Source organism: Canis aureus, chromosome 13 (assembly GCF_053574225.1).
Source record: "Canis aureus isolate CA01 chromosome 13, VMU_Caureus_v.1.0, whole genome shotgun sequence".
Taxonomy (NCBI): domain Eukaryota; kingdom Metazoa; phylum Chordata; class Mammalia; order Carnivora; family Canidae; genus Canis; species Canis aureus.
The window spans coordinates 17,480,994-17,494,332 of record NC_135623.1 but is presented as its reverse complement, the minus strand read 5'-3'; the positions used below and the strand labels follow the sequence as shown (position 1 = coordinate 17,494,332).

Here is a 13,339-nt window from a genome sequence, read left to right as displayed (position 1 = left end):
CCCAGATAACACTTTACTCCATTCTTTCCCCAGTTTTGCTTCCTCTCTTCTTCCTATCCCCTTTTTCATAAGACAAAACAAAACAAAACCCAACCACATGAAAACCAGGACACTAGTCAATGGATAGGGCCCAAATCCCTGTATACGTTTGGTATAAAACAAAATGTTAACAAATATTTTTCTGCCGTGGGCCCTGGTTACCTAATCTAGATGCATCCATTATGAATCACACATGGATATATTTTATCAGACAGTGAATAGAATCTGAAGGGTTGTTTTGCTTTTCAAGATAACATGAAAACTGAGATTTCAAAGCCCAATACAAAAGTAGCTGTAATAGGGCAAATAACAGTTTTCAGCTTTTCTAATTCAAGATACATAAATGCACAAACCACTTGAAATCTCACTCCTGTGATGCTTAGAAATGAATTCCAGATAATATAGCATCAAGGAGTGATAATGTCTTTATTATTATGGCTTGGGGGTTTTTCTTTTGGAACTCTTTTGAATAGATGCTAAATGAAACAGAACCACCCATCTGATTAATAACAAGGTATGTCTGTTCATTCTCATGTGTCTCTCTCCTCAAAATATCAAGAGATCTTTGACAACCATAAGTCAGGGGACTGCAAAGACGGTAGACTTGAGCACTCCTGGGGCCATCTCCAAATCTGCCCTAAAAAATAAATAAAATTTCCCAAGCATTGATATCCACCAATGTTATTCACTCATGCAATCAAGAAGTATTTACTGAGAGTCTATTTTCTATGTGTCACTATGTCTGTGATGTTCCCGTATGTGCCCAGCTGAATAAATAAGTAGAGCAACAGAATGAATGAAACCGAGCTCCTCCTCCCAAGAGCTCGCTGTCTGTTGTGGGGAGGGACAAGAAGGATCAGGGTGGGAGACCCTATGACCATATACTGTGGCAGAAGCATAATGGAGCCTTGCTCTGGGAGTTCCTTGTGGTTATTAGGAATTGACCTAGCCTTTTTCTTGCCATATATGGGCCTTAGCCAGTTTAGCCTTTCCATTCAAAAGAAATGCCACAGACACTAGTTTTTTTGTGTTATGGTTTTTAAACCCTGAAGACTCTCCTTGCAAACACTCACTCAGCCCTCTGCCCCATGTCTGTGTCTGTGCATCTGTGTGTTATCCGTGGTCAGACTGATGTCTGGACCAGTCCCCCCTTCTACCTGTTCCCCCAGGTTCTCCCCAATCACAATTGATGGGATGACAAGCCTTGTGGGAATGAACATCCCTGGTCACACGGGAACGGGCTGGTGCATCTTTGTCTACAACCTGTCCCCTGATTCCGACGAGAGTGTCCTCTGGCAGCTCTTTGGCCCCTTCGGCGCCGTGAACAACGTCAAGGTCATCCGCGACTTCAACACCAACAAGTGCAAGGGCTTCGGCTTTGTCACCATGACCAACTATGATGAGGCGGCCATGGCCATTGCCAGCCTCAACGGGTACCGCCTAGGAGACCGAGTGTTGCAAGTTTCCTTTAAAACCAACAAAGCCCACAAGTCCTGAATTTCCCATCCTTACTTATTAAAATATATATATAAATATATACGAACAAAACACATGCGCGCACACACACACACACACATACACACGCACACACACAAAAGAGAGAGAAACAAACTTTTCGAGGCTTATATTCAACCATGGACTTTATAAGCCAGTGTTGCCTAAGTATTAAAACATTGGATTATCCTGACGTGTACCAGGAAAGGATTTTATAATGCTTAGAAAAAAAGAAAAAAAAAAAAACAAAAAAATACCTTTGATGCATTGAATGTTCTTTCATAGCTGTCGTTGTTGAATATAATATACATAGATAGCGATGTGCAGGGATTTTAACCCAGCCAGCTAACTTTACTACCTTCCTTGAAGGTGGGTCTTTTTAAGATGACCATTCGCTCATTTGAAGAAGAAAAACAAAAAACAAAAAAAAAAATAATAAAAATAAAACAATTTTTACAAAGTAATGGGATTCAAAGAAAGAAAAAAAAAAAGATTTTTCTTTTTTGTCACAAAGTTGATCCAATCAGATTGGTAAAAACCCCCCACACAAATCAAAAGAGGAATAATAAAAATTGCAAAAATGAAAAAAAAAACTTTTGCAAATTTTTTTATTTTTCCTTTTTTCTTTTATATCATGTGAACTAAAAACAGTCTTCTGTTAGGGGATGGGGGCAAGGGGGATACCTGATGACATTAACAATTTAATAACATTAACATTGTTGCCAAAGAGGTGGTCTCTTTGCTGAAAATGGGTTTCAAGAAAAATCTATTTTTATAAAATATAAAGAATTTTTACAAGAGAATCTGGATTTGAGAAAAAAATATTTTGACTGGCTAATTTAGGGGAAATTGACAACTTTGTCGCGTTCATACTGCACTGGTAACTTTTTAGAGATCAAGATGTGTGTTTTAAACTGGATTCGTAGACTGTTTTTTGAAGGATGGGCTATAAACAGATGATCTTCATATCTTTTCATAGCATGTAATAATAATAAAAAACAATTATTAATTACTAGGGGAAAGGAGTGTTCGTTCTACCCAGGGTACCACAGTTCCCCACAGTCAAAACCCAAAAGCAAGGAGATGAGTTGAAAGACAGTTTTTCTTTAAGTCATCAGTATGGGATGTCAGCAGAACAAAAATTAAAAAGATTAATTTTCCTTTTGATCTAAAACTTCCTTAGTTTGAGCAGTAGGTGCTACGAAATTATTTACATATCTTAGTATCATAGTTAAATGTAATGTGTTTAGGAGAGGAAAACAAAAGATACATTTGCTTTAAATTCATTAAGGAATTTTCAAATTCACTTTGTAGCCCATGCTGATAGAATTGGGCTGTGTTGGTACATTTGAAACACTGTTTATGTTGCTTGAAACACTTATTTATTTAATCGCCGATGTGATGATGCCTATGGCCGAGATCAAATATAGCTAGATTGGCTAGACTACTTATTTGTTTACTTAAACTATGGGAAGAAGCATATTATTGTGTCATTCTGTTGTGTGTGTATGTGTATATACAATATAAATATATATATATAAAGTTATTTTTTCTTTGGGTTAATTTATTATAAGTTGTAACACTTGGCTAGTTTTGTTTGTATATGTCTTACAATGTTTTCTTATGATATTTAAGTGACAGTTAAAGAGGTATCAAGGTAACTTGTGTAGAACTATTGTTTGATATATTGTCATGTTTGTTGTGAATATTTTTTCTTACTGCACAGTAGAAAAATAAAAACAACTGGGTCTTTATTTTAATGTAATTCAGATTGGGGAAAACAAAACAGAGCTAAGGGAACAAAATGACTGAGGGAGCATCCTCCCGCGTCCAGTGCACTGATCATTTTAGTATGTTTGTGCTTTGTACGGTTATATATTTAAAACAAAAACAAAACAAAAAAATACAAGGGTTCATGCTCTTCCCTGGGTAATAGAAACAGTTACTCGCTATGCATAATCTAGTTGATAGTTAAATTTGCTATTGCTTTTCTTGTCTTGTTATATAAAATCTTTTCAATACAAGTTTAGTCTTAATGGTAATAAAACGTTATGGTTATTTATAACTTGTGCTTATTTTGTGCGTTTTTTCCCATGCTGAACCCACTAAGTGCATGTAGAGAGAACTGTTGTTTTCACACTGAAGAGGCAAGCTTTGTAGTAGCAGTCGTAGTGGTAGACAGATCACGAAAACCAAGGCTGCATCATAGACTCCTCCTTTACATTTTTTTTCTGTTTTTTTTCCTCTTTTCGGTTGCGGAAAAACAAAAAACAAAAACAAAAACAACCACCAGATTTCAGTTCAGAGAACACTCGTTCAACATTCAGGGAAAACTTTTTACATCGCCTGCTATGAATGAACGCAGTTTGCTGGCAAAGTTTTGATGCATTTGCTGAGCATTAGTGGGAAAGGCATGCCAAAAATCTCTTCTCTATAATGTGTTCACTCTTGGGGGAAAAAAAAGGGAAAAAAAATCTTAGGACCAGGCAGTTGTATACTTTAGTTATAATGAATGACTTCATGTTAATCTTGCTAGTTTAGATGATTTCTGAGGGGAAGTATTGTAAATGTTTTTTTTTTCCATAACCTTGTTGTGTTTGAATTATTTGTACTTTATCTGTCCAGACAATAAATGAAAGTGTGTAGAATGGATTTGAGCTTCCCAGATTTTTAAATGTGTTCACTCAAACTTTTTTTTGTAGCATCTTCAGATTTCCCCAATAATTTTATCATTAAACAAATGCAAAAACAAACAAACAAACAAAGTAGAGTAAAATTGTGCTTTGCAACTTAGCCCGGTCTCTCCAAGTCAATTCTGTATTCAAAAGTCACTGGCCTAGTTCCTTATGACTGAAAGTGTGGCTCCAGCCGCCAGTATCTGCATCATCTGGGAGCTTGTTAAAATGCAGAATCTTGGGCTGAATGCAAATCTATATTTAAGCAGATTCCCAGGTGAATCACCGGCACTTTAAAGTGAGGAACACTGCCCTGATTGATAACGAGCTGGCACGTTTGGCTTTATGTTTGGCATGATGATACATTGGCGTCTGTTATCCATTTATAACTTATCTGTGACTTATTCAGAAGAAAGGAGATCACTATTTGCAGAGCATCTATTGTCAGGCTGTGTGGTGCCCTCTGCATTCTCCCACTTGGCTCCCCAGCAATCCGGGGGAAGTGGATAGCACTATCCTCATTTCACAGATGGCAAGACTGAGGCACAATAGAATAAGCTGCTTGAAACAGCTAGCAAGTTCCCAGCTGGGTTTTGGATCCCAGTCTGATTGTACTGCACAGCACCTCAGCATCAAGGTCACAGAGCTTGCGCAGTTTTAAGGAAACAGACCTTAAAACAGACCTTTGCATTGGAAGTGACAGCTAAACAAGAAAGGTCACCTTTTTATTTTAGCATTCACTTTTGCATAGAAGCGGCAAATATTTGACTTTCTTACCTTAAATAGAAACCCTAAGCAAGGACTTAAACAGTGTATATAAAAAAAAATAAAAGTTAAAAAAAGCCATGGATTTTGAGCTCCCCTGAGAGGGGGCACAAAATGCCTAAGGTATCATGAAGTCATATTAAAATAATGCCTTGAACTTTACAGATGAGCTTTTTAGTGATTTCCTGATACGATCACTCTTGGATGATCTACTGTCTGTCTTTCGTTTCCATTTTCTCCCTAATTGAAAATTCATAATGCCCCATAAACCATCACCGTCCATAAACTGACACTTGCAGAAGAAATGCTCCCACTGAGCCAGATGAAGGAATAGTCAGATTCTCTTCCATTTCTCATTAGCCACCCCCCTTTTTATTATTATATTAAATTACCTCAATGGTTGGGATAATTAAATTCAGGGCAAAGAATGGGATTTAATTAACCAAGCTAAATATTAAAACTAAGTCAGCCTGAACTTCACGTAGTTGAACTTAAAGATTCTTATTTTAGTTTTATTTAAAGACAAGCCCCTATGTTCCTTTTCTGAAGAAAAATGGACAAACTCCTAGCTGCTCCCAGGAATAACAGAGCTTCACAATGTGTGTATACGATCTAAAAACGTCACTGCTAAACCTGCAATGGTTATTACTAATCATCACCACCTCTGATCCTTAAAGGTGTCGTTTTAGTGCACTTTAAGCAAATGGATATATTATTTTGGAATATTAGAAGTCGGTGGAATCTTACCAGTTCCTAATGTTCACTCCCCGGCTTCCAACAGATCTATCCTGAAAGTTTCACAAATGGCTGTAGGCGTTTAAATAGGTCTGTAAAATATCCATAACAGGCCATTCTACATACACTCTCTTGGCAGCACTTCTCAACATCAGCATAACATGTCTGCCTAACATCTAATAAAAATTTCATCTTGCTGTGAGTGTAAGCCTGTTACCTTAAATCTCCAGGCAAACATTATATAGTTTCTGTAGGTGTTTGTGGGAAAGTTTTAACAAATCACAAGAATGCAGAAATTATTACATTTCTTTTAGGTCCTAGGTACATTATGTTTTGCTTGGATGAAAAATTGCATGCCAGGGAAGGCTGAAGGCATTTACTTAGTGTTATTTCTGTCAAACTGATAGGAAGAAAGGAAGGCAAAAAACATGCGCTTGTGTCTGTAACCATCCCGCATCATCACCAGCATCAACACTACCTACATCTGGCAGCGAAGATCAAGCAATGACCAAATGTTATTACAGCCAGAAGATTTTATCAACTTGGGTCCTATTTAAATTTCTTTCAACAAGACTAGTCATTATTTGTTCATTTATAAATAAAAAAATTTCAATCCCAGAGAACATTTAAAAGTACATTTGAAACTCAAAGTCTCATAGTGCTTCTCTGCAGACAAGCTACCTTAGCCTTGTCAAAATTTGGCACTTAATCGCCTTTCACCAGAGCTGGTTCAGGAAACTCTCAGTTCTTCACATTGTTTTGCACTTAACTTTCTGCAGGCACCATGCCTTTGTTCTTTAACCAACATACGCATGCAAACACACGGAGGCAAGCATTCATACAACTGAATAGGAAATGGGTGTTTTACTTTCATTTGCAAATTAAAAAATCATTCCTGACAAGGCATCATTAACAGCAAGAGTGTGTTTTCTAAACGGAAGAGTCATTACAATCTTAATTCGAGTCCATCTTGCCTAGATCCATTCCACAGCCCTAAGAAGAGCCCCTGGAACACAGCTGTATAATATCCCTCCATCCTCCACTGCCTTCGTCCTACCTGGAAAAGAGAATAATAAAAGGAAATTACATTTTATTTCCATGAGCTAAAATCAAGTTTTAATATTGTCCAAAAATGACTCGTACCATTCCTTTATCTTATTAGCTTTTTGGCATATTAAGTAATAAGGTAATTTCTCATGGTACAGTATTTATGTAAGAATCATATTTCTCGCCATGCAGATCACTTACAGAAGTGTCTGTTAACAGGAGAGAATGATGCATAATCGGCACTTAAGATTAAAATAGACTTGAGAACATAAAAGTGTTCCTTCAATTAAAGGAGTAGCATTTCTTCAGTCTCCTCTTTTTTGTTTCTGCGGCAGGATGAAAACTGGCTTAAAATCACCCAACCCCAGGTTAATTACAGGAAGGTTTCCCTGTGCAAGTCCGGCTTAATCTGCTAGTGGTTCAAATGCAAAGTAGACTCACATGCCACTCCAGGATACCATGTAATTATCTTAAACAGTTTCCACCAAAGTCCTTGAGGTTTAAAAGATTATTTCTAGAAAGAGCACTAGCATTTATTACTGTTCTGCTATGCCAGGCACTATACGTTTAGCGTTTGGTCCTTCGGCAAAATCAGTTAAGAGTATCCTCCTTTTACATAGAGCAAAAAGAGACTCAGAGAGATTTGTTATCTTGTGCAAGCAGGTAGGTGGTAAAAATGGAATTCAAACCCAGATCCGCCTGACCCCAAAGCCCCTAGTTATACCACCCTGGCTATGAGCCAATTCTATCATAATTAGAACCAAAACCGTTACCAAATGGTCCTTACTTCAATTAAAGGTAGAGATGAGTCCTGTTATGTAAGGGACAAGGGAAATAACATTAATGCTTTGTACCTGGGGCTAATCCCCAAATCTTTAATGGAAAAACAGATCCAGTAACAGTGGTTTATACGCAAATTGGCAAGGAAAAACTAAAAATGAGAGTTTTTAAATACTGATGAGCAACAGCTTTTAAAAATGAAAATTTCGTTGACAAGTCTATTCAAACCACCAAAAGTCAATAAGGTAGAAAGGAACTGATGATAGAACCGTAAGGTAAGAAATGCTTACAAGCCAACTCAGCCACCCTCAGAGCTGGCCCTCCAAGTCTCCCTAAGAGATGAAGGTGTCCTGTGAACACTAGCACCACGATGAGAGCTCCTTTTCCTACCCGTATTGCCTCTGAATCCTTAGAACATTCCTAGGAGGCACATAGTATAATCCCTATTTTACATCTGAAAAAATAGGCTCAGAGATATTAAGTACCTTGCCCAAGATTTTACAGCATGTCGCAGACCTGGAATTTATACCCAGGTTGTCACTGCAATGTCTTTCCACTAAACCACACTGATGGCCTTTCAGTGTGATACCACCACTTGTCGCACAGCCACCTACCTGTGAGGTACGGCAGGCTGAGGGTGGAGACCCAGCCTAAGCCTTGTCTACACCTGAATCCCTACCCTGGACATCTGCCACATGCCAGGCGCTGAGTTAGGGAGCACAGCGATAAGCAAACATATTCAACACTTTTTTCTGCCACCTATTTTGTGCAGTGGATTGTGACAGGAAACAAACAGGCAAAGGGAAGGACATTTAGACTTTTGTTATAAAGACAAGATATATGAAACAATTAGGTAGCCATGCCAGGTAGTTTCTGTGCTGTAAAGAGAATTACAGGAAATTTTGAAAATTTGTGTGGAGTGAAACAGTATTTTGGTAGCCAGGAAGGAAAGAAGGTGTAGCCTGGTGGAAGGAGAATATGCTTGAGGGAAAGAAAGTTCTAGGTCTGGATCCCTGGGTTACTCATTTAATGTCTCTGAGATTTGTGATCAGATAAAGAAGGATTAGAGGTAAAATATGTCAAGTTCCTGGCACTTGATGAGGAATACATTTGACCCTTGAACAACACGAGGCCTGTGGCACTGACCACCACATAGTCAACAATCCACATATAATTCTTGACTCCCCCAAAACTTGAGTACTAACAGCCTGCTGTTGACCAGAAGCCTTACCAATAACACACAGTTAACACGTATTTTGTATGTTGTACGTGTTATATACTCTATCCTTATAGTAAAATAAGCTGGAGAAAAGACGATGTTATTAAGAAAATCATAAGGAAAAGAAAACATATTCACAGTGCTATAAAAAAATCCGTGTATAGATGGACGCTCACAGTTCAAACTTCTGCTGTCTATGGGTCAACGGGGGTAGGAATTCAACTGTAGCCAGAAAGATTCCCAGAGGAAAGGCGCTTGGGCCAGACCCTCTGGCAGGGGAAGTGGGTTTGGCGGGTGCCGATGGATGGATGGATGGATGGATGATGGATGGATGGATGGAAAGAGCACAGAAAGCCTCAGGAGGGGGGAAATAGTAGGATGAAGGGAGAGCGAGCACTGGGAAATCTCACTCGGCCTCATGGAATTAGAGCAATTCTCTTGAAATACGACAGCAACTCCAGCCACATGCCATCGGGGCTCTGACTGCCGCTTGGCAACACAGGCCCTGTGCACACCCCTCCCCCACCCCGGGTGCCTGGCCACCGCAGTGACCTTCTCACCTCACCTTCAAGGATGTCCCTTTCCCGGCGGCCGGCGAGGGTCCTTGAGAGAGAGGGACCATGCGGGCCCTGGGTGGTTGGCGTTTAGAGGCTACTGTCTCCGTGAATTCTCCTTTTCACAGACCACCCAGTGCAGGTGGCTGAGGCCGGGCTGCAGTCCTGTGCGGAGAGCTGCAAAGGAGGGCCTGGGGGAGCTGCCCCCAGCAGGGGCTCAGTGGGCCAGGTGGCCGGCGGAGACACCAGGGCAGAGGAAGAGGGCACCCCCAAGCCCTCCCCATCTTAGCTGTGGGCACAAGAAAGACTCATAAGTTCTGACTCAAGACAAGAAAGGGATCCAATTGGACCATTTGTAAAGGGCAGCCCTCCCCCGTTTGTCACCCAGTTGGCCTGTCTTGCCTGCTCAGCTAGCTGGGGAACACCCTTGGGAGCTCCTTCCATCCCCGCATTTGAATCTTTGGGAGAAAAAGGACTTTGGGGTCCCCGACCCCATCCCTGGTGACTAGCTCCTTATTCTATCCTACAAACATTAGGATTCCTCTCCTTAAAATGCCCTTCCCCTCCTCCCCCCCAACCCCAGGCCCTTTGTCACTCAAAACACACATGAACACTTGCACAGTCCACATGGCCAATCCTGCTTGTTCAGCTCATGATTCACAGCCTCCTGAGAACTTTCCCTGACCTCAGGCTGGGTTAGGGATTCCTGGACAATCCCATATCCCTCTCCTTTCCTGTCTCACAGCACACTTCACACACCACATTTGTACTGCTGCGTGCATGCCTCCCTGGGGATGGAGGAATCAGATGCAGTGCCTGCCTTGGAAGAGCTCAAACACAAGCAGAGCATTGAAGAACAAGAACAAAGCTAGAGGGTGTTTGGGGAGCACAGGGAAAAAAGACAGTCAAGTGTAACTTTGGCAGGGGAGGGTGAGATTGAGGTGTAATAAGAAAGGCATCCTAGAGATGTTTAGGAATCGGCTTTGCCTTGAAGGATCAATCAGACTTGGACAGCCGGCCACCGGGGCAAGGTCAGGAGCGTCACAACGGGAGCCATGAACGTGACCCAGGACCAGGATTCAGAATCCTCAGCCTTCCCCATGACTTACTGTGTGACACTGGACAAGTCAATACACCTCACTGGGCCTCAGTTTCCCAGAAGTTAAGGGAAGGTGTTGGACTAGATGGTTCCTGATGGTCTTGCTCCTGCTTTCTGCTAGACTTTCATTTTCCTTATGTTTTTCTTTGATTCAGCAAATATTTATTGACCACCTCCTCTATGGCATTAAGGATACAATGAGGGGACAAAAGAGATGTTTGTATACAGCGGGGGATGAATGCTGTTAAAGTCAAGTACAGGCTGCTCTGACAGTAACAGGGACACCTGCCTGTCTGAGGACAAGGAATGCCCTGCTTCTGTGGCATTTGAGTTGAGGTCCGAAGGATGAGGGGGCATGTTGCCTCCTAGGCAGAGGGGAAGAGCACGGAGGGCCAGAGGTGGAGAGGAGGCTCAGCAGCAAGGAGCCAGTGAAGGCGCTAGGGCCGGGCTGGGAGTGGTAGCAGGAACCCGATACCCCAGGGCCTCACTGCAGAAAGGACTTTGATCTGTACCTTAAGAGTAATGGGAAGGACCTGCATTCCAGCCAATGGATCAGCTTTTCTCAGCCTCAGTTTACTCATCTATAGACTAGCAATGATAAAGTTCCCAATTCATATGGTACTGAAAGAATCAAATGCATTAATGTGTTAAGTGATTAAAGCCCAACCTGGCAAATAGCAATACAAATGTTTGCTATCATCATCATCATCATCATCATCATCATCATCCCGTCATTATTCATCTGGCTAATTCTCACACATTCCTCAAAGTTCAGCATGGAAGCCACCTCCTCTGAAGCTCCTTCCCTAACTTCCTTTTTTTTTTTTTTAAGATTTTATTTATTTATTCATGAGACACACACAGAGAGAGAGAGAGAGAAAGAGAGAGAGAGATGCAGAGACACAGGCAGAGGGAGAAGCAGGCTCCATGCGGGGAGCCCGATGTGGGACTTGATCCCGGATCCCCAGGACCACGCCCTGGGCCTAAGGGAGGCACTAAACCGCTGAGCCCCCCCCCCCCCCCCCCCCCGGCTCCCTCCTTCCCTAACTTCCTAGATCGGATAATGCACCACTCCCCTGGGTGCCCAAAGTTTCTGTGCTCCCCTGCCTCAGCCTGCAGAGTCGTTTGCTGCTTACATCTCTGCCTTCACCCCTAAACTGTAAGCTCCTTGGGCAAGGGCTGTGACCTATTTGTCAGCACAAGATTGGGCACAAAAAGAACGTCAGTGAAGGTGCTCAACTGCGGTGGGCGGAATGAATAATGCCCCCCAAGATGTCCACGTACTGATCTTGGACCTTGGGGTATGTTACCTTATTACATGATAAACATGACTTTGCAAATATGCGCGGAAGTTAAGGATCCTAAAATGGAGAGATTATCCTGAATTACCTACGTGAGCCCAATACGATCACAAGGGCAGCCAGAGGATCAGTCAGTAGTAGGAGATGCAAAAGGTTGGGCCCAGGAGCCCAGGAAGGTGGTTGCAGGGGGTTTCTGCAAGCTGAAAGGGGTAAGGACCTCCAGAATCCTAAGAGAATAAATTGGTGTTGTTTTAAGCCACTCAGTTTGTAGTAATTTGCTACAGCAGCAGTAGGAAATTAATGTCCCAGCCAAGCGCAAAGCAGGGATTAGAGAAGGAATACTTGTGGGAGAGCCGATGCCCAACCCAGGCACTCCCCGCACCCCTTGCCCCAGTCAGAGCCAGGGTGCTGTCTGGGTGGCCCCTGGGCCCGCCCGCAACGTGGCTTCCAGAAGCACGATGCCACCGCCATGGGAATCCCACCCCTAGGATCTCATGACCTGGTGGGTGGACAAAGGGGGATCAGGGGACTGTTTTCCAGGTTCCAGAGGATCGAGGCTGGAGTATGAAGTATAGTAATGGAAGGAACACTGGCCAGGAGACCTGGCCTCAATTCCCAGCTCTGCCACCAATTTCTTGTGTGATTTTGAACGAATTACATATTCCAGACCTGCTCTTTCTCTGCTGTTCCACATCCCAATCCGTGCAGGGAAACCCAGCGGGCTTCTTAAAAACCCCACCCCTTTCCCCCAACCACCCAGTCACCAAACTGATTCTTACCTCTTGAATATTTCTCAAATCCATCCCCTTCCCCCCCTCCCCGCAGCCGCTCTCCTAGTGTGAGCTCCATCAGGGCTCAGAGACCGAGCTGGGCCCCTCCTGCGCCTGTGGGTTCTGGCACTAACCCCACAGGAGACCCCCTCCTCAGCCCCTGCACCCCTCCCGTCCCCTCAGTCAGAATGAGCTAAAATATCCATCTGACCAATCCCTTCGAAGCCTAAATCCCCAGAGGGGAGCCCCGTCACCCAGGGGACTCAGTCCGGATGCCCCAGCACAACTTCAAGGCCCTGTACCACAGAGGCTCTGCCTGCTAATGAGCCTCATCCCCTCCCCTTCCTGCCCGCAGGTCCGGGTCTACCTGCGCAAAACTGTCCTTATGAACTCTCTCCTTCCTTCCTAACAGAACCCTAATTTTATTAGGCAACAAAACGCCTAGCTTCGACACGTCCTCCAGGCTTCCTGGCAGTTGGAGGTGGTCACGTCTCACAGCTCCAGCCAAGGAGATGTAGCAAGTCCCTGGTGAGGCTCCCAGGGAAGCGCTTTAAAGGAGAGCAAGCTCAGCGGACATTGTTTTCCCCTTGCCATCATCCCCCTACACCTCTTCTTTCTTCCCCCTCGGAATGCTGATGTGATGTCTGGAGCTGCAGGGGCCATGTGGCAACTATGAAGGCAACAGCCAATAACCATAGATGGCAGATTAGAAACATATGGGGCACCTAGGTCCTTAGTGGCATCTCTAAACTGCTGCAGCAGCCCTGGATTATCTGCCCTGCACTTCTTATTACACAAGAAAAACTATTTGCCTTACTGCAGAGTTTCCCAACCAGTGAGCAAATTTGTTTTTTTTTTTTT

General features: G+C 42.8%; 1 protein-coding gene across 6 annotated transcripts in view; it reads left to right on the top strand.

The window, feature by feature from the left end:
* ELAVL4 (ELAV like RNA binding protein 4) overlaps positions 1-4,185 on the top strand; it is a 90,156-nt gene extending 85,971 nt beyond the window's left edge. For 5 of the 6 annotated variants that reach the window (XM_077844994.1, XM_077844998.1, XM_077844996.1 and 2 more), the window contains one exon: positions 1,167-4,185. In XM_077844994.1, coding sequence (XP_077701120.1) covers positions 1,167-1,536 — 370 coding nt within the window. In that variant the 3' untranslated portion in view covers positions 1,537-4,185. The remainder of the gene's footprint in view (positions 1-1,166) is intronic. The other variant, XM_077844997.1, reaches the window with a different exon arrangement.
* Positions 4,186-13,339: the final 9,154 nt, after the last annotated feature.